The sequence below is a fragment of the Scyliorhinus canicula genome, chromosome 21 (assembly GCF_902713615.1).
Source record: "Scyliorhinus canicula chromosome 21, sScyCan1.1, whole genome shotgun sequence".
Lineage (NCBI taxonomy): Eukaryota > Metazoa > Chordata > Chondrichthyes > Carcharhiniformes > Scyliorhinidae > Scyliorhinus > Scyliorhinus canicula.
Genome location: NC_052166.1, coordinates 13447112 through 13474348, shown reverse-complemented (window position 1 = coordinate 13474348; position 27237 = coordinate 13447112). Strand labels below are relative to the sequence as shown.

The window sequence follows — 27237 nt, the reverse complement described above, 5'->3', positions numbered from 1 at the left end:
CTTGGAGGAAATAATGTTTTTTTTAATACTTTTTATTCTCCTCCTTTTTCACATTTTCTCCCAAATTTACACCCACCAACAATAGAACGATACAGCGCAGTACAGGCCCTTCGGCCCTCAATGTTGCACCGACATGGAAAAAAAACTAAAGGCCATCTAACCTACACTATGCCCTTATCATCCATATGCTTATCCAATAAACTTTTAAATGCCCTCAATGTTGGCGAGTTCACTACTGTTGCAGGTAGGGCATTCCACGGCCTCACCACTCTTTGCGTAAAAAACCCACCTCTGACCTCTGTCCTATATCTATTACCCTTCAATTTAAGGCTATGTCCCCTCGTGATAGCCACCTCCATCCGCGGGAGAAGGCTCTCGCTGTCCACCCTATCTAACCCTCTGATCATTTTGTATGCCTCTATTAGGTCACCTCTTAACCTTCTTCTCTCTAACGAAAACAACCTCAAGTCCATCAGCCTTTCCTCATAAGATTTTCCCTCCATACCAGGCAACATCCTGGTAAATCTCCTCTGCACCCGTTCCAAAGCTTCCACGTTCTTCCTATAATGAGGCGACCAGAACTGTACGCAATACTCCAAATGCGGCCGTACTAGAGTTTTGTACAACTGCAACATGACCTCATGGCTCCGGAACTCAATCCCTCTACCAATAAAGGCCATCACACCATAGGCCTTCTTCACAACCCTATCAACCTGGCTGGCAACTTTCAGGGATCTATGTACATGGACACCGAGATCCCTCTGCTCATCCACACTACCAAGAATTTTACCATTAGCCAAATATTCCGCATTCCTGTTATTCTTTCCAAAGTGAATCACCTCACACTTCTCCACATTAAACTCCATTTGCCACCGCTCAGCCCAGCTCTGCAGTTTATCTATGTCCCTCTGTAACCTGCAACATCCTTCCGCACTGTCTACAACTCCACCGACTTTAGTGTCGTCTGCAAATTTACTTACCCATCCTTCTGCTCCCTCCTCTAGGTCATTTATAAAAATGACAAACAGCAACGGCCCCAGAACAGATCCTTGTGGTACGCCACTCGTAACTGAACTCCATTCTGAACATTTCCCATCAACCACCACTCTCTGTCTTCTTTCAACTAGCCAATTTCTGATCCACATCTCTAAATCACCCTCAATCCCCAGCCTCCGTATTTTCTGCAATAGCCGACCGTGGGGAACCTTATCAAACGCTTTACTGAAATCCATATACACCACATCAACTGCTTTACCCTCGTCCACCTGTTCAGTCAATAAACAATAATCAGTAGCAAATATGTCAATCCCCATATCAATAACAACGATCCCATCCTCCCACCAAGCCCCAAATATTAGCCCGCATGTTCGCACAAACAAATGACAAAAAGGAATTGGGGATCGCCCATAGTCGCCATTAACTCACACAGCCCCCCCCCCAACCCTCCCACCCACACGCCCCAACTAATGTTCGATGTTATCCAGTTCTTGAAAGTGCATAATGAATAAAGCCCATGAATTGTAGAACTCCTCCATCCTTCCCCTCAGTTCAAACTTAACCTTCTCAAGAGTCAAGAATTCCAACAGGTCCCCGCCGCCACGCCAGGGCACAGGGTGGAGTGGCTGTTCTCCATCCCAACAGGATCCGCCTTCGGGCGATCAACGAGGCGAAGGCTACAACATCTGCCTCCGCACCCGTTTCCAACCCTGGCTGGTCCAACACCCCAAAAATGGCCTCCTGGGGGCTCGGGTCCAGTTTCACGTGCACCACTTTAGAAATTACCCTAAAAACCTCCTTCCAGTAATCCCCTAGCTTTGGACAGGACCAAAACATAAGAATCGGCTCATCCCGCCCTCGTGAGGTGTGCTCTTCAGCTGTATCAGCCCCAACCTCGTGCATGAGGTGGAGGCATTCACTCTCCGGAGCATCTCACACCAGAAACCCTCTTCCATATCCTCTCCCAACTCTTCCTCCCACTTTCCTTTGATCCCTTCCAGCGGTGCCTTCTCCTCTTCCAAAATAGCTCCGTAAACCGCTGACACTGCCCCCTTCTCCAGTCCCCATGTCGTCAGCACCTCCTCCAGCACTGTGGACCCCCTGCACAAACTCTCCTCCATTCTGACCCACTGGGAATCAACCCCTCTGACCCAGCTCCGCACCTTCTCCACATTCGCCGTTAGTAGTAATACATCAGGTTTGGAAGACCCAAACCCCCTGCCTGCCTTCCCCTCTGTAGCAGCACCTTTCTAACCCTGGCCACCTTCCCTCCCCATATGAACAAAGTTATCCTTCCCTCAATCTCTCTGAAAAAAGCAGTTGGCAGGAAAGTCGGCAGGCATTGAAAAATAAACAGAAATCGCGGCAACACGTTCTTTTTAACCACCTGTACCCGACCCACCAGCGACAGAGGGAGACCATCCCACCTTGCCAGATCAGCTTTCACTCTCCCCACCAAACTAGAAATGTTGTACCTGCGGAGCCCCCCCCCCCCAACTCGCAGGCAACCTGCACCCCCAGGTACCTAAAGTGAGTCCCTGCCCTACGGAATGGCTGGAGAAAATAATGTTAAGAGGTATTAAAATCACACAGGGTCTGGACAGAGCAGAAAAATGCAAATGGATCAAGAACTGGAGGGCACAGATTTAATTGATAAAAGAAGCAATAGAGACAGAAGAAACTTTCTGCCACAGAGTTTAAGATCATGAATGCACTGCCCGAGAGTGTAATGCGAGGCATGAAAGAGGAAATTGGATTATTATCTGAAAATAAATATTTTGCAGGGATTTTGGGGAGAAGGCAGGGAATGGCACTAGATTATTTGCTAATTCGAAGAGCTGGTGCAGATACAATGGGCTCAATGGCCTCCTGTTCTGTAACTGTGATTCTGTAAAACTGATATTCTCCCTCTCCAAGGACACAATCACAGCATGGAAAGAAATCGAAAAATATGAAAGGGAAGAATAAGAGTAACATGGGGAGACTTTAACTTCCCCAATATTGACTGGGGCTCACTTAGTGCTAAGGGCTTAGACGGGGCAGACTTTGTAAGGAGCATCCAGGAGTGTTTCTTAAAACAATATGTAGACAGTCCAACTAGGGAAGGGGCTGTACTGGACCTGGTATTGGGGAATGAGCCCGGCCAGGTGGTAGAAGTTTCAGTAGGGGAGCATTTCGGGAATAGTGACCACAATTCAGTAGGTTTTGAAGTGCTGGTGGACAAGGATCAGAGTGGACATCGAGTGAATGTGCAAAATTGGGGGAAGGCTAATTATAACAATATTAGGCAGGAACTGAAGAACCTAGATTGGGGGCGGATGTTTGAGGGTAAATCAACATCTGACATGTGGGAGGCTTTCAAATGTCAGTTGATGGAATTCAGGACCGGCATGTTCCTGTGCGGAAGAAGGATAAATATGACAAATTTCGGGAACCTTGGATAACAAAAGGTCTCGCCAAAAAGAAAAAGGAGGCTATTGTCAGGGCTAGAAGGCTGGGAACAGTCAAGGCCTGTGTGGAATATAAGGAAAGTAGGAAGGAACTTAAGCAAGGAGTCAGGAGGGTTAGAAGGGTCACGAAAAGTCATTGGCAAATAGGGTTAAGGAAAATCCCAAGGCTTTTTACACGTACATAAAAAGCAAGAGGGTAGCCAGGGAAAGGGTTGGCCCACTGAAGGATAGGCATTGGAATCTATGTGTGGAGCCAGAGGAAATGGGCGAGGTACTAAATGAATACTTTGCATCAGTATTCACCAAAGAGAAGGAATTGGTGGATGTTGAGTCTGGAGAAAGGTGTATAGATAGCCTGAGTCACATTGAGATCCAAAAATATGACGTGTTGGGCATCTTGAAAAATATTAAGGTGGATAATGGTCCTGAAGTGATCTATCCCAGAATACTGAAGGAGGCAAGAAAGGAAATTGCTGAGGCCTTAACAGAAATCTTTGGATCCTCACTGTCTTCAGGTGATGTCCCGGAGGACTGGAGAATAGCCAATGTTGTTCCTTTGTTTAAGAAGGGTGGCAAGGATAATCCAGGGAACTACAGGCCGGTGAGCCTTATTATCATAGAATTTACAGTGCAGAAGGAGGCCATTCGGCCCATCGAGTCTGCACTGGCTCTTGGAAAGAGCACCCTACCCAAGGTCAACACCTCGACCCCATCCCCATAACCCAGTAACCCCACCCAACACTAAGGACAATTTTGGACACTAAGGGCAATTTATCATGGCCAATCCACCTAACCTGCACATCTTTGGACTGTGGGAGGAAACCGGAGCACCCGGAGGAAACCCACGCACACACGGGGAGAATGTGCAGACTCCGCACAGACAGTGACCCAGACTCCGCACAGACAGTGACCCAAGCCGGTATCGAACCTGGGACCCTGGCGCTGTGAAGCAATTGTGCTATCCACAATGCTATGTCAGTGGTAGGGAAGTTACTAGAGAGACAGGATCTACTCCCATTTGGAAGCAAGTGGATGTATTAGCGAGAGGCAGCATGGTTTTGTGAAGGGGAGGTCACGTCTCACTAATTTTTCGAGGAGGTCACAAAGATGATTGATGCAGGTAGGGCAGTGGGTGTTGTCTCAATGGACTTCAGTAAGGCCTTTGACAAGGTCCCTCATGACAGATTGGTACAAAAGGTGAAGTCACACAGGATTAGAGGTGAGCTGGCAAGGTGGATACAGAACCGGCTAGGTCATAGAAGGCAGAGAGTAGCAATGGTGCTTTTCTGATTGGAGTGCTGTGACTAGTGGTATTCCGCAGGGATCAGTGCTGGGACCTTTGCTGTTCGTAGTATATATAAATGATTTGGAGGCAAATGTAACTGGGCTGATTAGTAAGTTTGCAGACGACACAAAGGTTGGTGGAATTGCGGATAGCGATGAGGTCTGTCAGAGGATACAGCAGGATTTAGATCGTTTGGAGACTTTGGCGGAGAGATGGCAGACGGAGTTTGATCCGGACAAATGTGAGGTGATGCATTTTGGAAGGTCTAATGCAGGTAGGGAATATACAGTGAATGGTAGACCCCTCAAGAGTATTGACAGTCAGAGAGATCTAGGTGTACGGGTCCACAGGCCACTGAAAGGGGCAACACAGGTGGAGAAGGTAGTCAAGAAGGCTATGGCATGCTTGCCTTCATTGACCGGGGCATTGAGTATGAAAATTGGCAAGTCATGCTGCAGCTGTATAGAACCTTAGTTTGGCTACACTTGGAGAATAGTGTTCAATTGTGGTCGCCACACTACCAGAAGAATGTGGAGGCTTTAGAGAGGGTGCAGAAGAGATTTACCAGGATGTTGCCTGGTATGGAGGGCATAAGCTATGAGGAGCGATTGAATAAACTTGGTTTGTTCTCACTGGAACGACGGAGGTTGAGGGGCGATCTGATAGAGGTCTACAAAGTTACGTGGGGCATAGACAGAGTAGATGGTCAGAGACGTTTTCCCAGGGTGGAGGGGTCAATTTTTAATGGGCATAGGTTTACGGTGCGAGGGGCAAGGTTTAGAGGAGATGTACGAGGCAAGTTTTTTTACACAGAGGGTAGTGGGTGCCTGGAACTCGCTACTGGAGGAGGTGGTGGAAGCAGGGACGATTGTGACGTTTAAGGGACATCTTGACAAATACATGAATAGGATGGGAATAGAGGGATAGTGTTATGGGCCAGGGTTTGGAGAACCCTAAAGTATATCATGGAGTTCACCTGACCCACAACAATTAATAGATTGTGGTATGGGGAGCACATGGCCCACTGTACAGGTGTGGTACAGCAGAAATGAAAAAGTATTTTTTAAAGCAAAACAATGTTTATTCTATGAACTCAAGTTAACCTTTTTGAAACATACAGTGAACATCTTAGCAACCATCAATTCAGATACAACCCCCAAAGAATACAGCACTAAGTAGTCCTTCATAACTTCCTAAACAACATCCAGAAGACAGAAGAAATACCTGTCAACAGAAGCACATTAGGTTACATTCACTACGGAGAACATTTATAATTCTGAATTCACCAAATAATCAAGAGATAGTCTTTGGATTGCAGAGAGAACAGCAGTACATCTGCTTGGTCTGGCTTCAGCTCCAACACTGAAAACGAAACTAAAACACACCCTGCAGCAAACAGCCTAAAACGAAAATAAAAAGCTGACAGACAGCCCAGCTCCACCCACTCTCTGACATCACTGCAGTAATAAACACCCATTTCTTTAAGGTATTCTCACTACAGATATTTATATACATATCCATTTATAAACACCCATTTATTGAAGCTACTCTCAACTGACAATACGGATTCCGAAAATGTAGAACAGTTTAGTTTAGATGGTCAGCATGGTCTGCGCAGGCTTGTAGGGCCGAAGGGCCTGTTCCTGTGCTGTACATTTCTTTGTTCTGTGCCCAGCTTTCTGCATTTTCCACTTTAGGTACTGTTGCTCAATCTCTTAGTGTGATTGTCATTAGATGCTGAATTAGTGAGTAAATGTGAGGAGCCTGCACCCAGTAGGATCGAAACAGAGAGCTTGCAGTAAGGCCACCCTTTCTGAATGATTGAGATGTTTGAATTCTGTGTTCAGCTGCAGAGAGTGCCAGTTCGAAGGCGCGACAAAAAAAGAGCGGTTGATGTGCTGGTGTCAGGAGAGGATGATGCAACCTCAGGGAGTGGACAGCAGGAAAAAGGACTCAGTCTCCTTGTGCAGTGCGTGCTGGGGAAACCGCTGGATAAAACGGAACAGTTATCTAACTGGGAGAAACGGCCTCTCCGACTTCAACAGATCATTTATGCAGGTGAGCAGCTCCCGGCAGTTTACTGTGCCAGCATTACCTGCTCTTCATGGAAAAAAGCTGCAGCAGCATGTGTCCCGAAATCCCTCGTGCCACTGCACAATCTGACACAAGAAATATCTTTGAACCTTTAGAAATTGGAGACTAAATAGAAACAGAAGTCTCGGCCTGGCTGTCCATTGTCTGGTTACATCCTGAATGTGAAAACTGGGATTTCTGAGGAGAGTCAAATGTCTGATGCTGTCAGAGATCATTGAATTTACAGTGCAGAAGGAGGCCATATGCCCCATCGGGTCTGCACCGGCTCTTGGAAAGAGCACCACACTTAAGCCCTCACCTCCACCCTATCTCCATAAACCAGTAACCACACCTAACCTAAGGGCAATTTAACATGGCCAATCCACCTAACCTGCACATCTTTGGACTATGGGAGGAAACCGGAGCACCCGGAGGAAACCCACAGAGACACGGGGAGAACCTGCAGACTCTGCACAGACAGTCACGCATCCTGTGGTGTCAGCTGAGGCTTGGGGTACTGCACACTCTGAGTTGAAGATCATGCGTTCCAATCCCACTCTAGAGATTTGAGCGCATGATCTAGGAAAACACATGAGTGCATAATTGAAGAAGTGCTACACTCCTTTACAAATGGGGGGAGGGAGAAATCAAGGAATTGCAGACAGCTTAGCCTAGCATCAATAATACAGAAAATACTAGAGTCTATTATCTGGGCTGTGATAATAGGACACGGAAAATATCGAAGGGATTAGTCAAAGTCAACGTGGAATTATGAAAGGGAAATTATATTTGACAAACCTAATGCAGCTTTTTGAAGACAGGAGAATAGATGGATGTGGTGTATTTAGATTTTCATTTGTTTAATAAATTTAAAGGGCCCAATTCTTTTTTTTTGCCTGTTGAGGGACTATTTAGCGTGGCTAATTTCCCTACCCTGCATATCATTGGTTTGTGGGGATGAGAGTCACACAAAATCAGGGAGGATGTGAAAACTCCACACGGACAGTGACCCAGGGCCGGATCAAACCTGGGTCTTCGGTGCCATGAGGCAGCAGTCATCGTGCTACTCTGTTTTGATTTGTAGAAATCTTTTGATAAAGTCCCACATAAGGTATTAGTGTGCAATATTGGCATGAATTGAGAATTGGTTAGCAGACTGGAAACAGAGTAGGAATAAATGGGCCTGTTTTTGGAGTAGCAGTTGGTGATTAGTGGGGACCAGCAGGGATCAGTGCTTGGGCTCCAGCTATTCACAATATACATCAATGATTTGGATGGGAGAACTAAATATGATATTTTCAAGCTTGCTTCGTGGGAATGGAAGTGATGAGGAGGATGTTGAGGGGCTTCAAGGTGATTTAGACAATTAAGTGAGTGGGCAAAAAGACGGCAGAAGCAGTATAGTTTGGATACATGTGAAGTTATCCACTTCGGACGGAGAAACAGAATGGCAGAGTATTATTTAAATGGTGGTAGATTGGGAAATGTTGATGTACAAAGGGACCTGGGAATCCTAGTTCACCAGTCACTGAAACCAAGCACGGCGTTACAGCAAGCAGATAGAAAGGCAAATGGTGTGTCGGCATTCATTGTGGGCGGACTTGAATACAGGAGCAAAGATGTCTTGCTGCAGCTTGCAGTGTGAGCGGTGAGACCGCACCTGGAGTATTGTGCGCAGTTTTGGTCTCCCTACCTAAAAAGGGATATACTTGTCACAAAGGGTGTGCAGGAAAACTTCACCAGACTAATTCCTGGGATGGCAGGATTGTCATATGAGGAGAGATTGGATCAACAAAGCCTGTATTTACTGGAGTTTAGACGAATAAGATGTGATTTCATTGAAAAGTATAATATTCTAACAGGGCTGTACAGACTGAATGCAGCGATGTTGTTTCCTCTGGTTGGTGGGGGGGGGGGGGGCAGATCTAGAGCAAGGGGTTGGGTCACAATCTCAGTGTATGGGGTAACTATTTCGGACTGAGATAAGAAGAAACTTCTTCACTTGGATGTTGGTGAAACTGTGGAATTCTCTATCACAGGAGGATCTGGAGGCTGAGTCACTGAATATATTTCAGGTGGAACTAGATTTCTAGACTCTAAAGGTGTCAAAGGGTGTGAGGAGAGTGGTGTTGAGATATAAGGTTAACCATGATCATATTGCAGAGCAGGCTCGAAAGGCCAAATGGCCTATTCCTGCCCTATTTTTCCATATTTGTGTTTCTAGGCACTGTCAAAGTTTCAGATGAGATGTTAAACACCTGCTAATTTAGATGGCTATAAAAGAACCATGTCACCTTTTGAAGAACAGCAGGGAGCTTCTACCTGGTGTCCTGGCCAATTATTATCCATCAGCCAACATCACAGAAGCAGATTATTGGTCATTTATACACTGTTGTTTGTGAGTGAAGAGGATCCAGAGGCAGTAACAACATTGAGAAGATTGAGAGAGGAGCAGTTGGGTCATTAACAGTGAGAGGAGCAAAGGGAATACAAAGATTGGAGAATCGTGAAACCCCGCTTTGAGTCTCTGTCACTCTGCTGGGAGGCAATCAAGGGGAACATCAAGAGGTTTTTCATCCTCAAAAGTGTTCAGAAGGCAACGGAGAGACAGGGCGGGGGAAAGGTCCAACTCCAGAAAAGTGTGGAGTCTGCTCTGGCTGCAGTTGATGGGGGTCTATGTCAAGGAGGATCTCCAAGAGGAGAAGCAGCAATCCTTGCTCTATACCTCTTGAGGCCTCCAATGTCATCTTCCGGTCCAGAGTCTGCTCCCGAGAGCAGGATGAAATGTGCTTGTTTCTTCTTCCAAAAGGTGCACATCAGATCTCTGTGATCAGCAGCCTAAAGGAATAAGATGGCTAAGTAAAGTCATTGCAGTCTAACATAATGAGGATCGGCAAATCCTTTTATGCCGAACTGTATGATCTGAAACCAACAGACAGCACAGCTTCCCAGTCTTTCCTGTCGTCCATCACTGAGGTCTGAGACGACAGCGAGCGGGGGAAAACCTGGACAAACCACTTCCTCTGGATTACTGATAAAGGCCGTCAAATTAGCACTGTTGCTTCACAGCGCCAGGGTCCCAGGATCGATTCCCATTTTGGGTCACTGTCTGTGCAGAGTCTGCACGTTCTCCCTTTGTCTGCATGGGTTTCTTCTGGGTGCTCCGGTTTCCTCCCACAAATCCCGAAAGACGGTTGTTAGGTGAATTGGACATTCTGAATTCTCCCTCGGTGTACCCGAACAGGTGCCGGAATGTGGTGACTAGGGACTTTTCACAGTAACTTCATTGCAGTGTAAATGTAAGCCTACTTGTGACAATAAAGATTATTAAATTAAATTATTAAATTAAAAGTCCTTTGAGATGAGTAAAACTCCTGGAAGTGAAGGTTTACCGGCAGAGTTGTATTTGGCTGTGTGGGGGAGGATCAGCCCAGACCTGCTGCAAGTGTATAAGAGTATGCTTCTCAATAACAGCATGTTAGAATTCATGAGGAAAGGCATCATCGCCCTCATCTACAAGCAGAAGGTATTTGGAAATTGGCGACCCATATAACTACTGAATGTGCATTATAGAATTCTAGCCAAGTTCATTCTAACGGGGTCAAGTCTGCTCTGCAGTTGGTGATCCACCTTCACCAGACCTGTACTATACCGGCAGGAAGGTCTCTGGTCGGCTTGCGCTACTCAGAGATACGATTGCCTATGTACAGAATAGGAGGGTGGGCACCTCCTGTCCTGCCCTCAAGGCATCCATAATCAGCACCTGCGAAGAGACATTTGGTTACTCGACCAGGAAACACCAAGACCGGTTCAATGAGAAGAACTAGGAGATCCAGGAGCTTATAAGCCACAAGCGCAGTGCTTTTCTGAACCTGAAATAGCAACTCGACTCGAGAGCGAGAAAGTTGCTCCACAAATGGCTAAAGGCTGAGTTCCGGAACAAAGCCCCCAACCTAAAGAACAGATGCTGAGTGGAGAAAACACAGGAGATCCAGCAGTTAGCCGAGAATCATGACGCACAAGTTTCTTTAACTCAGTCAAGACCACCTACAGTCCAAGCACCCAAGGCCCCACCCCACTGCTGGCCAAGAACAGAGAGAGAGTTAGTGCTTGCTGGAATGAGCACTCCTTAACAGAGACTCTGCCTTCAACTCCATCCTGCAGCATGCTACCGCCCCCCTGCCCCCAGCACACCTTAACCCCAATCTGGCTAATGAACAACAAGGCATCAGGACCAGAGCAAATTCCAGCTGAAACACGAAAACATGGTGAAGAAGTACTATTGGTGCAAATACATGACCTTTATCTAAGAGGAGGGGAACATGCCAGGAGATTTCAGATGTTGTAATTGTGATCATATTCAAGAAAAGTGACAGGTCCAACTGGAACAGAGGAATTTCCCACTGTGAGCCACAGAGAAAGTAATTGTGAGAGTCCTCCTTAATCGCCTTCTCCCTCTAACTGAAGAGGTCCACCCAGAGTCGCAAATTGGATTCTGAACAATGGACGTGGCTTTCAGCGCACAGCAAGAAAGAGAAATGCAGGAACAGCACCCACCCTGTAGAAACAAAAGGGAGGAGGTGTAGCTGTCTTGATGGTCAAAGATGGTATCATGGCCCTTGAACGAGATGCAGTTCCTGAATTAGAATCTATGTTTGGAGGTGAGAAAAAGGAAGGGAGTGGTGACCTTGTTTAGATATTTATTATAGACTTCCAAATAGGGGGGAGGAAGTGGAAGAGAGCAGTTGTAGGCAGGTTATGGAAACCTGCAGGGAAAGTAGGATTGTGATAGTTGGTGATTTCAATTACCCTAAGATAGACTGGAAAAAGGGTAGAGTGTGGGACACGGAAGGGGAGAAATTCCTGCAGTGTGTGCAGGAGAGCTTTCTGGAACATACATGTCCAGTCCTACCAGGGAACAAACTGCGCTGGAACGGGTCCTGGGAAATGAGACTGGGCAGCTGGAGAATGTCAGAGTGGGGGAGCCATTGGGAAGAAGCGATTATAATATATAATATGATTCAATGTTTATTTCGAAAAGGATAGAAATCAGTCACGGATGAAGTTCCCAGACTGGAAAAGAGCAAACTTTAGGTGTCTAAAAGTTGGAAACACGTTTTGGTAGTTAAAACAGTGAATGAAAAGTGGGAAACGTTCAAAGGAGAAATAAATAGGGTGAAAGTTAAGTACGTACCCATGAGAAATAAATGCGGGATATCCAAAGCTAGAGTACCTTGGATGACCTTGGGGCAGCATGGTAGCACAGTGGTTAGCACAGTTGCTTCACAGTTCCAGGGTCCCAGGTTCAATTCCCAGCTTGGGTCACTGTCTGTGCGGAGTCTGCACATTCTCCCCGTGTCTGCGTGGGTTTCCTCCGAGTGCTCTGGTTTCCTCCCACAGTCTAAAGATGTGCAGGTTAGGTGGATTGGTCACGCTAAATTGCCCTTAGTGTCCAAAAAAGGTTAGGTGGGGTTACTGGGTTACAGGGGTAGGGTGGAGGTGTGGGCTTAGGTAGGGTGCTCTTTCCAAGGGCCGGTGCAGACTTGATGGGCCGAATGGCCTCCTTCTTCCTGTAAATTCTATGACTAAGGATATTGATACATACATAGATACGTAGAAGATAGGAGCAGGAGGCGGCCTTTTGGCCCTTTGAGCCTGCTCTGCCATTCATCACGATCATGGCTGATCATCCAACTCAATAGCCTAATTCTGCTTTCTCCCCATAGTCTTTGATCCCTTTCTCCCCACGTGCTATATCCTCGTGGATAAAAAGTTTTAACATCAACTATTTCCTGTGGTAATGAATTCCACAGGCTCACCATTCTTTGGGTGAAGAAATGTCTCCTCATCTCTGTCCGAAAAGGTTTACCCTGAATCCTCAGCCTGTGACCCCTGGTTCTGGACACACCCATCATTGGTAACATCTTCCCTGCATCTACCCTATCTAGTCCTGTTAGAATTTTATAAGTCTCTATGAACTCCAGCGAGAACAATCCCAACCTAGCCAATCTCTCCTCACATGACAGTCCCGCCATCCCTGGAATCAGTCTGGTAAACCTTTGCTGCACTCCCTCGAGAGCAAGAACATTCTTCCTCAGAGAAGGAGACCAAAACTGCACACAATACTCCCAAGTGTGGGCTCACCAAGGGCCTGTACAATTTTTTGAACAGTACAGCACAGAACAGGCCCTTCGGCCCTCGATGTTGTGCCGAGCAATGATCACCCTACTCAAACCCACGTAACCTGTATACCCGTAACCCAACAATCCCCCCATTAACCTTACACTACGTGCAATTTAGCATGGCCAATCCACCTATCCACCTAATTGCAGCAACACATCCCTGCTCCTGTACTCGAAACCTCTCGCAATGAAGGCCAACATACCATTAGCCTTCTTTACCGCCTGCTGCACCTGCATGCTTACCTTCAGCGAATGGTGCACAAAGACACCCAGGTCCAGCTGCACATTCCCCTTTCCCAATTTACAACCATTCAGGTAGTAATCTGCCTTCTAGTTTTTACTTCCAAAATGAATAACCTCACACTTATCCAAATTATACTGCATCTGCCATTGGTTTGCCCACTCGCCCAACCTGCCCAGATCTTGCTGTAGGATTCCCGCATCCTCGTCACAATTCACCCTCACACCTAATTTGGTATCATCTGCAAACTTTGAGATGTTACATTTTGTTCCCTCATCCAAATCATTAATATATATTGTGAAGAGACGGGGTCCCAGCACCGATCCCTGTGGTACCCCACTGGTTACTGCCTGCCAATTTGAAAAGGAGCCATTAAACCCTACTCTTTGTTTCCTCTCTGCCAACCAGTTTTCTATCCATCTCAAGACATTTCCCCCAATCCCATGCGCGTTAATTTTGCACAATAATCTCTTATGCGGGACTTTGTCAAACACCTTCTGAAAGTCCAAATATCCACATCGACTGGCTCCCCCTTGTCGACTGTACTGGTTACCTCTTCAAAGAATTCCAACAGATTTGTCGAGCATGATTTTCCCTTCATAAATCCATGCCGACTCTGACTGATTCTGCCACTGCTTTCTAAATGTTCCGCTATAAAGTCCTTGATAATGGATTCAAGCATTTTCCCCACTACCAGTGTTTGGCTTACTGGTCTATAATTCCCTGCTTTCTCTCTACCTCCTTTTTTGAATATCGGAGTGACGTGGGCTACCCTCCAATCTACAGGGACAGTTCCAGAGTCTATAGAATCCCGGAAGATGACCACCAATGCATCCACTATTTCCAGAGCCAGCTCTTTAAGCGCACTGGGATGCAGATTCTCAGGCTTTGTGGATCTATCTGCCTTCAATCCCATCAGTTTTCTCAGCACCATTTCTCTACTAATGTTGATCTCCGTCAGTTCTTCCCTCTCACTAAACCTTTCATTATCCAACATTTCTGGGATCTGATTTGTGTCCTCAGTTGTGGAGACAGAACCAAAGTATGTATTCAATTGCTCAGCCATTTTTTTGTCCCTTATTATGCATTCCCGTTTCTGTCTGTAGGGGGCCTACATTTCTCTTTACCAATCTCTTTCTCTTTACATATCTGTAGACATTCTTAGTGTCAGTCTTTATGTTCCCTGTGATTCGGGGTCACAATTTCAAGATGGTCAGCAACAGAGCTCGGAGTGAGATGAGTAACTTCTTTATGAGCTGTTAGGATTTGGAATGCGCTGACTGGGAGAGTGGAGGAGGCGGATTCCATAGGGGGTTTCAGAAGATGGCTAGATACATATTTGAAGATTAATTTAGAGGGCTGTGGGAATAGGACTAACTGGGTCGCTCTTTTGGGAGCCAGCATGGATATTAGAATTAGAATTAGAACAGTACAGCACAGAACAGGCCCTTCGGCCCTCAATGTTGTGCCGAGCAATGATCACTACTCAAGCCCACGTATCCACCCTATACCAGTAACCCAACAACCCCCATTAACATTATTTTTTAGGACACTAAGGGCAATTTAGCTTGGCCAATCCACCTAACCCGCACATCTTTGGACTGTGGGAGGAAACCGGAGCACCCGGAGGAAACCCACGCACACACGGGGAGGACGTGCAGACTCCGCACAGACAGTGACCCAGCCGGGAATCGAACCGGGGACCCTGGAGCTGTGAAGCATTGATGCTAACCACTATGCTACCGTGCTGCCCTATCGATATGGTGGGCCGAATGGCCACCTGCACTGTAAATACCAAAACAAAACAACCCTTGTACATGGCCTTCCTTAACCTCCCAAAAGTCTTCGACACTCAACCACAAGGAATCCTCCTCCATGTTGGCTGCTTCCAAAGGTTTGTCACCATCTCCACCTTCTCCGTGATGATAGGCAAGTCGTGATCCTGATCAAGGATCCACCACAGACCCAATTCACATTCGGACTAGAGTCTAGTAAGGCTTTGTCATCGCATCGACGCCTCTCTCAATCTTCCTTGCTCCAATGCACCATCTCATCCTCAACAGCCTCCCTGCTGATGTGGGCCTCAACTACAGAACAAACAGGAATCAGTTCAACCATTGCCGCCTGCAGGCCAGATCCAAGGTCTTCCGATCCTCTGTAATTGAACGATAGTGTGCAGACGATGTCCTCACCCAGTGATCAAAATCCACAACACGGATAGTCGTCAATGATGAGGTTCAACATCACCTTCAGTGTGCTATCTTGTGAGGAAGAGAGTGTTTCAAGAGCAGGGTCTCAGATCTGGCACTGAGCACATGGTGTATTGAGCAGTAGTGACAACTGCTCAGCGTGTGTGGAACTGTATCCCAGTGAGAGTCAGTGTGTGTGGAACTGTGTCCCAGTGAGAGTCAGTGTGCGTGGGACTGTACCCCAGTGAGAGTCAGTGTGTGTGGAACTGCCCCCCAGTGAGAGTCAGTGTGTGTGGAACTGTACCCCAGTGAGAGTCAGTGTGCGTGGAACTGCCCCCCAATGAGAGTCAGTGTGTGTGGAACTGTACCCCAGTGAGAGTCCGTGTGTGTGGAACTGTCCCCCAGTGAGTCAGTGTGTGTGGAACTGTACCCCAGTGAGAGTCAGTGTGTGTGGAACTGGACCCCAGTGAGAGTCTGTGTGTGTGGAACTGTCCCCCAGTGAGAGTCCGTGTGTGTGGAACTGTCCCCCAGTGAGAGTCCGTGTGTGTGGAACTATACCCCAGTGAGAGTCAGTGTGTGTGGAACTGCCCCCCAGTGAGAGTCAGTGTGTGTGGAACTGTGTCCCAGTGAGAGTTAGTGTGCGTGGGACTGTACCCCAGTGAGAGTCAGTGTGTGTGGAACTGCCCCCCAGTGAGAGTCAGTGTGTGTGGAACTGTACCCCAGTGAGAGTCAGTGTGTGTGGAACTGTACCCCAGTGAGAGTCAGTGTGTGTGGAACTGTACCCCAGTGAGAGTCAGTGTGTGTGGAACTGTACCCCAGTGAGAGTCAGTGTGTGTGGAACTGCCCCCCAGTGAGAGTCATGTGTGTGGAACTGTACCCCAGTGAGAGTCAGTGTGTGTGGAACTGTCTCCCAGTGAGAGTCAGTGTGTGTGGGACTGTGTCCCAGTGAGAGTCTGTGTGTATGGAACTGTGTCCCAGTGAGAGTCAGTGTGTGTGGAACTGTACCCCAGTGAGAGTCAGTGTGTGTGGAACTGTACCCCAGTGAGTGTCAGTGTGTGTGGGACTGCCCCCCAATGAGAGTTGCTGAATTGAAGAAATGAAAAGACAAGAAACAAATGTAAGAGGGGAGAGATGCAAAAGGGTGGAGAGAAGCAACTTGTTCTCGCACAGTGGGGCTGAGTGTCGGGAACGATCTGCCAGAGGCAGTAGTAGTGGCGGGTACAGATTTGTCTTTTCAAAAGCATTTGGACAGTTATATGGGAAAGCTGGCTGTTGAGGGTTATGGGCCAAATGTGGGCATTTGTGACTAGCTTAGTGGTAAAAATGGGTGGCGTGGACAAGTTGGGCTGAAGGGCCTGTTTTCACACTCTATGACTCTATGAATTAAGAAATTGTTTATTTTTGCTCCTTGCTTTCTCTGCAGCGGCTGATGCCTACTGCCTGCTAGATGTTTATGATGCTTTGCAACAGGACCCACAACATTTTGGACTGAGCTGCCGCCTTGAAGAGTTTCTGATGTTGAAAATGGAGAAAAGAGGAAGGGAAAAGAAGCCAAAGAGAAAGAAGAGCAGTCCCAGCATCCCATCGAAGGTAGTAGGCAGCACACATATTCATCTACAAGTGTGTGATTGAAAGAGCCGGAGTCTTGTTTGGACGAACAAGTGTGATTTGTTAAGGGAGAGATAGTTGCAGTGTGAGAGAGGTTGGAGTGATGCAGTGGGAGAAGACAGAGGAGGAGGGGAAGTGGGGGAGTGCAATAATTGTCAGGGTAGTGTAGAGTGATGGTGGGCATGTACCGCAGGGTTTGATACAGAGCAGAATGCATTAAAAGTTCTTGGATCAAATCTGGATACAGTTAATGTTTGAATTATGGGGGTTGCACTTTGCTGCTGCTTGAACAGGGCTATGGGGATGCCCCAGTGAGGAGGCAGCAAAGAGTAGCTTTTGTGTCAACAATTTTGACCTCGCAAGCAAGGCCAGCCTTTATTGTCCATCCCTAATTGCCCTTGGCTTGCTCGGCCATTTCAGACGGCAATTAAGAATCAAGCACATTGCTGTGTGTCTAGAGTCACGTGTGAATCAGATCAGGTAAGGGTGGCAGATTTCCTTCCAGATGGGTTTTTACAACAATCAAGGATAATTTCATGGTCACTTATTGAGACTAGCATTTCATTAATTGTATTTAAATTCTTCCCGCTGTCTGTGTCCCAGCACATAAGCCTGGGCCTGTGAATTACTGGTCCAGTGGCATTAGGTGACACCAAATCTCCCCCTCATTTTGTCTTGCTGAATTTTAAAACGTGCTAGGATTTTGTGAGCTTCTTCTCAGACACAGTTTGATGTTTTCTGTTTCTGCAGACTATTCAGCCAACCCCGAGGAAGATATCTTTGTTCCCTCCAATGTCACCCTCAGAATTCAGTGTTGTCTGTGACAACATGTTGCAGGGGCTGGGCCGGTACCTCCGCTGTCTTGGCGTGGATGTGAAGATTCTGGAGAATGAAGATGATCACAAGGTCGCTGCAGAGGTGAGACAGCTTGGAGCGAGTGGGGATAATGAGAGATTGAGAGGGTGCTACAGTGTTAGCACTGCTGCCTCACAGCTCCAGGGACCCCGGCTTCGATTCCAGCCTTGGGTGACTGTCTCCCCCTATCTATGTAGGTCACCTTTGGGCACTCTGGTTCCCTCCCACAGTCCAAGGATGTGCAGGTTAACTGGATTGGCCACGTTCAATATGCGGGATTATGGGGAAAGGGTGGGTGGAAGGAGTACGGTGCTCTTTCGGAGAATTGGTACAGACTCGATAGGCCAAATGGCCCCCTTCTCCATTGTAGGGATTCAATGGAATTCTATGAATCAGAGCATGCAAATGTGGTGGGGCGATGTTAATGAGAGAGAGATAGAGCAGGATATGGGAGAGAGGGTTCAGGGAAAGTTGGGGGGGTGTAAGAGTGAGGGGGAAGGAACAGCAGATGTGGAGGGGAAAGTCGGGGAAGAGGGAAGGAGTGAATAAAGAACAAGAACAAAGAAAAATACAGCACAGGCATCGTTCGATACCGCCACAAGGTTCAAACCCGAATACTGATCAAAGAACCAATACACCAGTTAGTTAGTTCAAAGTCAATACTGTTTATTTACACACACAGTAATATCTACTCGGCACAAAATACTACAAACTAAACTATCTCTAACGCTAACGCCTATACTTAACTTCGGGTGCCCACTCAGTCAGAGGAACAATGGCTGTTGTTTGGATCTGAGGTTGTTGGATTCGAAGAGGTATAGGAGAACAGCTAAGGTCGTCCGTCTGATAGCGAGCGTTGACCTTGGACTTACTCGCTTCTGGTGCAGCTGGTGGACGGGTCTCTCCGCTTTGAGAGCCGAGTCCAAGAGAGCGATTCTCTCTCGGGGCCGCCTTGTTATACCCAAAGGGGGCTTCACACGCTTTTGGGCTGGCCTTGAACTTGGCCCGCTTAATTGGGCCGCATCCTGATCACTCGTATTGATCTTGACCAATAAAGCGGTGCCCTGATGGCTGGCGTATCCTAGGTAGCCGTTGGCCTGGCTTTGTATACGCTTTCAGTTTGGGGAACTGGCGCCGGGGTGTCTGGAGCTAGATCGGTTGCTTGAGTGTCTTTCCTTTGTTCCCGGAGATGGGCCATCAATATGTTAATTGACCGATAGTTTCAGTCTTGTCTAGAGCTGCTTCTCCAATATGCATGCAGGCTCTGTGCCTGCTTGCTTTCTTAACATTGTCCATATTTCCCTACAGTCATTGCGATCATCCATTTTGTATTCTGGAAGTGGCCATCCCAGATGGCTACAGAGGCAAGGAAGGAAGAAACACAGGGGAGTAGCAAAGGGAGACATGGGAAAGGTGGGAGGAGGGGGAAGGGACACCCCCCCCCCCACGAACATGAAAAGAAGACACAGAAACCGCATAAGAAAAGAGCTAAGTACAGCAATATGATGCGCAGGGCGGAAGGGGGTGCCAGGAAGGATCCCAGTTGAGGCCGCACTCATGCGTGCAGAACTTAGCTATAAGTTTCTGCTCGGCAATTCTGCATTGTCGCGTGTCCTGAAGACTGCCTTGGAGAACGCTTATCCGGAGATCAGAGGCTGAATGCCCTTGACTGCTGAAGTGTTCCCCGACTGGAAGGGAACATTCCTGCCTGGTGATCGTAGCACGATGCCCGTTCATTCGTTGTCACAGTGTCTGCATGGTCACGCCAATGTACCACGCTTTGGGACATCCTTTCCTGCAGCGTATGAGGTAGACTACATTGGTCGAGTCGCACAAGTATGTACCGTGTACCTGGTGGGTGGTGTTTCCACGTGTAATGGTGGTATCCATGTTGATGATCTGGCCCTGGCAGGGCTATGTGGTGTCGTAGTTGCTGTTCTGAAGGCTGGATAATTTGCTGCAAACAATGGTTTGTTTGAGGTTGCGCGGTTGTTTGAAGACAAGTAGTGGGGGTGTGGGGATGACCTTGGCAAGATGTTCATCTTCATTGATGATGTGTTGAAGGCTGCAAAGAAAATGTCGTAGTTTCTCCGCTCCGGGAAAGTACTGGACGACGAAGGGTACTCTGTCAGTTGTGTCCCGTGTTTGTCTTCTGAGGAGGTAGGTGCGTTTTTTTGCTGTGGCGCGTTGGAACTGTCGATCGATGAGTCGAGCGCCATATTCCGTTTGTACGAGAGCATCTTTCAGCATCTGTAGGTGTCTGTTACGCTCCTCCTCGTCTGAGCAGATCCTGTGTATACGGAGGGCTTGTCCATAGGGGATGGCTTTAATGTGTTTCGGGTGAAAGCTGAAGAAGTGGAGCATCATGAGGTTATCAGTGGGCTTGCGGTAAAACGAAGTGCTGAGGTGGCCGTCCTTGATGGAGATGAGTGTGTCCAAGAATGCAACTGAATTTGGAGAATAGTCCATGGTGAATCTGATGGTGGGATGGAACTTATTGATCTCATCGTGTAGTCGTTTCAGTGATTCTTCGCTGTGGGTCCAATGGAAAAAAACGTCATTGATGTATCTGGTGTACAACGTCGGTTGAAGGTCCTGTGCAGTGAGAAAGTCTTGTCTAAACTCGTGCATGAAGATGTTGGCATATTGAGGTGCAAATTTGCATAAAAACACAAATCTGGAAATTTGTATCCGCTGTCGGAGGAGGTGGTGAAAGCAGGTACGATAGTGATGTTTAAAGGGCGTCTTGACAAATACACGAATAGGATGGGAATATAGGGATACGGACCCCAGAAATGTAGACGGTTTTAGGTTAGATGGGCAGCATGGTCAGTGCAGCCTTGGAGGACCAAAGGGGCTGTTCTTGTGCTGTACCTTTCTTTGTCCTTTGTTCTCCTCTGGCAGCGAGTTCCAGGCACCCCCACTACCCTTTGAGTAAATAAAGTTCCCTTGCACATCTCTTCTAAACTTTGCCCCTTGCACCTTGAATCTATGTCCCCCAGTAATTGACTCTTCCACCCTATTCACTCTGTCCATGCCCCTCATAATTTGGATTGGATTGGATTTGTTTATTTTCACGTGTACTGAGGTACACGTATTTTTCTGCGAGCAGATCATTAAGTACATGGGAAGAAAAAGAAATAAAAGAAAATACATAAAAGGGCAACATAAGGTATACGATGTAACTACATAAGCACTAGCATTGGATGAAGCATACAGGGTGTAGTGTTAATGAGGTCAGTCCATAAGAGGGTCATTTCGGAGTCTGGCAACAGTGTGGAAGAAGTTGTTTTTGATTCTGTTTGTGTTTTCAGACTTTTGTATCTCCTGCCCGATTGAAGAAGTTGGAAGAGCGAGTAAGCCGGGTGGGAGGGGCCTTTGATTATGCTGCCCGCTTTCCCCCGGCAGTGGGAGGTGTAGATGGAATCAATGGATGGGAGGCAGGTTTGTGTGATGGACTGGGCTGTGTTCACGACTCTTTGAAGTTTCTTGCGGTCCTGGGCCGAGCAGTTGCCATACCAGGCTGTGATGCATCCAGACAGGATGCTTTCTATGGTGCATCTATAAAAGTTGGTAAGAGTTAATGTGGACATGCCGAACTTCATTAGTTTCCTGAGGAAGTATAGGCGCTGTTGTGCTTTCTTGGTGGTAGCGTCGACATGGGTGGACCAGGACAGATTTTTGGAGATGTGCACCCCTAAGAATTTGAAACTGCTCACCATCTCCACCTCGGCCCCGTTGATTCTGATAGGTGTGTGTACAGTACTTTGATTCCTGAAGTCAATGACCAGCTCTTTAGTTTTGCTGGCATTGATGGAGAGATTGTTGTCGCTGCACCACTCCACTAGGTTCTCTACCTCCCTCCTGTATTCTGACTCGTCGTTATACGAGATCCGGCCCACCATGGTCATTTCATCAGCAAATTTGTCGATGGAGTTGGAACCAAATTTTGCTACGCAGTCGTGTGTGTACAGGGAGTAGAGTAGGGAACTAAGTACGCAGCCTTGCGGGGCCCTGGTGTTCAGGACTATTATGGAGGAGGTGTTGTTCATTCTTACTGATTGCAGTCTGTGGGTCAGAAAGTTGAGGATCCAGTTGCAGAGTGGAGAGCCAAGTCCTAGGTTTTGGAGCTTTGATATGAGCTTGTGTGGGATTATGGTGTTGAAGGCGGTGCTGTAGTTAATAGTTAGGAGTCTGATGTAGGAGTCCTTGTGTCAAATGCTCTAGGGATGAGTGTAGGGCAAGGGAAATGGCGTCTGCTGTGGACCGGTTAAGCGTTCTCCAAAGGGGCCTTCAGGACACACGACAACGCAGAATCACTGAGCAGAAACCTATAGCCAAGTTCCGCACACGTGTACGGCCTCAATCGGGACCTGGGATTCATGTCACATTACATTCATCCCCCACCATCTGGCCTGGGCTTGCAAAATCCTACCAACTGTCCTGGCTTGAGACAATTCACACCTCTTTAACCTGGGGTTACCCCTATCTCTGGATCTGTAAAGATTCAATTACCTGCAAATGCTCGCATTCTAAGCATTGTCTGGCATCTTTGAATTTGTCTGTATATGTGTTTCTGGAACATACCTCTTCATTCACCTGAGGAAGGAGCAGTGCTCCGAAAGCTAGTATTTGAAACAAACATGTTGGACTTTAACCTGGTGTGGTAAGACTTCTTACTGTGCTCACCCCAGTCCAACGCCGGCATCTCCACACCATGTGTACAGTTCGTCCAGCACCTTCCTCACTTCTACCTTCTGGGGTGGGACGTAGACCGCTGTGATAATGGCTGAAGTGAACTCGTGTGGAAGATAGTATGGGCGGCACTTTACGGTCAGGTATTCCAGGTCTGGGGAGCAGTAGGTCGCCAGGGTCACCACGTCCAAGAACCAGGAGAAGTTGATGAGGAGGCTAACCCCTCCACCCTTTACTTTGCCTGATGACGCAGTGCTGTCCACCCGGAGAATTGAGAAGCCTTCGGGTTGTATGGCACAGTCTGGTGAGGCGGGGGTGAGCCATGTCTCTGTGAAACAAAGCACACAGCAGTCTCTGACTTCCCTCTGAGAGGTAAGTCTAGCGTTAAGTTCATCCAGCTTGTTTTCGATCGCTTGGAGCTTTGCCAGGAGTATGTTGGGGAGAGGGGTCTTGAAACCGTGTTGCTTCAGTCTAACCTGCAGACCGCCACGTTTCCCTCACTTCCTTGGTCGGCGATTGCGACTGGATGGTCCTGGGGTCCAATGGGAGAAGTCTGACCTTGTGGAAGGTAGGTGGTTGCGTCTAGCGGCGTCCAGGGCACTGGCAGGGACCAGGATGCTGGTTCTGTTTCCGGGGTCGAGTCCGGCGGGTCCCGGGTGCTGGTTGAGGTAGAGGAGTTGCTAGGGGGGCATGTTTGCGAACCGGATGGGTCCTGGCGTTCTGCGGGCACGAGAATACCTTGCAGGGCGTTCAGGTCCTCGCGCGGGGTCTCCACCATATCGGGGATCCTTGGTCGTGGGCAGGGCTTCCTGAGGTAGGTTGGGCTGAGTCCCGTGGTCTGTTCCCTCCTTGGGCGCTCCTGGCGTCGGTTATTGAAGTACGCACGGTCAAGCTTCCACTTGGATTTTTCTTTCTTCCATCACCAGGTAGGTCGGGTTGTTGGGCGGCCTCTCCAGGTCGGGTTGCTGGGCGGGCCTCTCGGGGTCGAGTTGGGCTGGATCTTGTCGTCGGGGGTCGGGTCGGGAGCTCTGGGAACTGGGCCAGGCGATTCGGGGGCTGGCATCGGTTGTTAGGCCGGGTTCGGAGCTCCAAGGTCCGGGTTGGTTCCAAACCGAGGTCGGGGCTTCACTTCCGGTTTTGGCCCGATCCGCCTTTAGGTCGTGGAGGTCAAAAGGACTCCACGGGCCTCGGAGGATGTTCAAGCCTGCAAGAAAAGATAAAAGAGAGCGGTTAGTCATAATGTTAGTCTTAGAATTAAATTTTAAAAGATTAGAACGATTGTAAGTTAAGTAAAAAGTGGATCTGTTGGGGAGAGCTCGCAGAGAATCGCCTCGCTCCAGCGCCATCTTCTGAATTGTAGACTTCTATCAGGTTGCCCCTCAACCTCCATCGTTCCAGTGAGAACAAACCGAGTTAATCCAACCTCTCCTCATAGCCGATGTCCTCCATACCAGGCAACGTCCTGGTAATCCTCTTCTCATAGAACCGTAGAATTTACAGTGCAGAAGGAGGCCACCCGGCCCAACGAGTCTGCACCGGCCCTTCGAAAGAGCACCCCACCCAAGCCCACACCTCCACCCCATCCCAGAAACCCAGCAAATCTACCCAACCCTTTTGGACACTAAGGGAAATTTAGACTGGCCAATCCATTTTAGTTTAGACAGGCATCATGATTGACGCAGGCTTGGAGGGCTGAAGGGCCTGTTCCTGTACTGTACTGTTTGTATTCTTTAATCCACCTGACCTGCACATCTTTGGACTGTGGGAAGAAACCGGAGCACCCGGAGGAAACCCACACAGACACGGGGAAAATGTGCAGACTCCGCACAGACACTGACCCAAGCCGAGAATCGATTCCTGGTCCCTGGTGCTGTGAAGCAACAGTGCTAATCAGTGACTTCTTGAATATTGGTTCAAGAAGGCAGCTCACCACCTACTGAAGGGCATTGAATGATCCCTCGCCAGTGATACCCTTATCCCAGAAATGAATAAAAAAATAACTGCAGAGGGCCAGTACTGACAGGACAGCTGAATAGCCTCCTGTCACTCATCATTCTCTAATTCTAGAAAAGAAAGTATCTGTAGTTGGGATCTATTTGGCGTAAGTGAGTGGAGTTAAAGGGGAAGTTAGGGGCAGCACGGTAGCATGGTGGTTAGCATAAATGCTTCACAGCTCCAGGGTCCCAGGTTCGATTCCCGGCTGGGTCACTGTCTGTGTGGAGTCTGCACGTCCTCCCCGTGTGTGCGTGGGTTTCCTCCGGGTGCTCCGGTTTCCTCCCACAGTCCAAAGATGTGCGGGTTAGGTGGATTGGCCGTGCTAAATTGCCCGTAGCATCCTAAAAAGTAAGGTTAAGGGGCGTTGTTGGGTTACGGGTATAGGGTGGATACGTGGGTTTGAGTAGGGTGATCGTTGCTCGGCACAACATCGAGGGCCGAAGGGCCTGTTCTGTGCTGTACTGTTCTATGTTCTATGTTATCTAATGTGTGAACACATGAGATTTGTAATATGCTGCAGCTGTGACAGACCACATGGTTGATTCTAAATTTTGAGTCCAAAAGTTTTGAGTGACTACTGTACAAGTGAGCAGAAATGCCTGTGGAATTGAACCTCAGCCATGAAGGGATCAGAATGAATCGGAAGGCAATGTTTTATCAACTGGCATTGTATAAAGATTGTGCCAATGTGCTTGATGTTTGTGTGTACATCACCCTGACAAGGAAGATGCATTATAACCATGGAAAATTTGCACAGACTGTGAAAGTGACAAAGAACATTCAGTACTTGGTGGTTTGCATTGGAAGTGCTAACATACCATTGTTTAAATTCAACATTTAAGAAAAACATTGCATCATTTTGACTGGATACATTTCACTATGATGTAATGGTTCAGGAGTGAAATTGAATCATTGGCTAAAATATCAGTAACTGGGACGAATGGTTTGGCTAGCAAAGTCTTGCTGCTCTGCTACGACGATTAATGTGGAATATTTGTACAACGTTACGAGACATATCCGACCCCAGTCTGGCCTTACTCCAGACCTAAACATACACTTCCCAGCTGGAGTGATGGGCAACAATCAGCAACAGGATCTGCATCTATAACCGAGAGAGGCTCTGACTAATTGTAACAGCTGAAATGGTGCCCCAGCACAGCCCAGCTTTCTCACCCACTCAGACTTGGAACTTAGGATGTGCTGTTGTGTGGAGCTCAGTATCATGTCGGCAGGGCTAATTTCAGAAGTAATTCAACATTACAATAGTGACTGCACTGACAAGGTACTTGGATGGAAAGCACGTTGGGCATTCTAAGGATGTGGGAGGTGCTATATAATTGCAATATTTGTCACAAGCTCCTACTACTTTTCCCAGATTCACGGCAGGATTGTACCTACCGATTCCATAGCTTTTACATAGAAATGATTGAATTGGATTGGATTTGTTTATTGTCACGTGTATCGAGATTCAGTGAAAAGTATTTTTCTGTGAGCAGCTCAACAGATCATTAAGTACATGAAAAGAAGACTTCTGGTGGCGGCCATGGAGGGGTAGGTCGCACATTTGATAGCTCCCGCCTGTGACGGACGTTTGGACCTTTTTCCCCGTTTATTTCTGGATTTTATGGGATAAATCGGTGAAGATTGAGACAGTAAGGAGAAATCCCCCTCCGGTGTATGGAGAATTGGACCAGAAGTGGCCGTGTGAGAAGACAAAGTCCTATAAGGAAGACACGAGCAGAGCTGGTAATGCGGGAAAGCAGGGCCGAGGGGAGATGGCACAGTGGTCGACGGAGCAGCTGGTGAAGTTTTTTGAAGATTGCTTCACCAAGCTTAAGAAGGACACGCTGGACTCGATCAAGGCTTCGATTGATCAAGTTGTGCAGAATCAAGCGACCCACGGGAGAGTGATCCAGGAGGTGGAGAAAAAGGTGTCCGACCACGAAGAATACATAACCTTCTTGGAGACCTAGGTGGAGATGATGAACGACTGCTAGAAAAGAATGCAGAAAAAGGAGCTGGAGGACCTGGATGACAGGTCCAGAAGGCAGAATCTTAGAATTGTCGGCCTTTCTGAAGGCAGTGATGGATTGGATGCAAGGACTTGTGTGACAGACATGCTTGCGAAGTTGATGGGGGCTGAGGCTTTCTCTCGGCCCCTGGAAGTGGATAGAGCGCACAGAGCCCTCACGAAGAAGCCCCGAGCGAACGAGCTGCCGAGGGCGATGATGGTACGCTTTCACCGTTTCCTTGGGCCAAGAAGAAACGGAGCAGCAAATGGGAGAACTGTGAGCTGCGCATTTATCAGGACCTAGGCGCGGTTCTGGCCTACAGGCGAGCTGGGTTTAATCGGGCAAAAACGGCCGTCTTTAAGAAGGGGGTGAAGTTTGGGATACTGTACCCAGCACGTCTGTGGGTCACACATGGGGAACGGGACTTCTACTTTGAAACACCATGTGTTGTTCCTCGTGTCTTAATAAAGCTCGCAGTCTCAAGTGTGGAGAAGATGCTTTATTGTGGGTTCGTTCAGTTTCCAGAGCTCGACCTAGAACTACCTTCCAGTGCTAACTACCAGCTTTGCTTGCTGTGTGTCCTGCTTACCAGCCCCCCTGCTGTGAAGAGTGTGTCCTCACTTCCTGTCCTGATCTATTTATATGGCTCTCCCGTG

At 47.8% G+C, this 27237-nt stretch overlaps 1 protein-coding gene across 3 annotated transcripts in view; it reads left to right on the top strand.

The window, feature by feature from the left end:
• exd3 (exonuclease 3'-5' domain containing 3) overlaps positions 1–27237 on the top strand; it is a 617516-nt gene that overhangs the window by 384433 nt on the left and 205846 nt on the right. For all 3 annotated transcript variants that reach the window (XM_038781915.1, XM_038781916.1, XM_038781914.1), the window contains 3 exons: positions 6579–6789; positions 16840–17006; positions 17775–17942. In XM_038781915.1, the coding sequence (XP_038637843.1) occupies positions 6579–6789; positions 16840–17006; positions 17775–17942 (546 nt within the window). The remainder of the gene's footprint in view (positions 1–6578; positions 6790–16839; positions 17007–17774; positions 17943–27237) is intronic.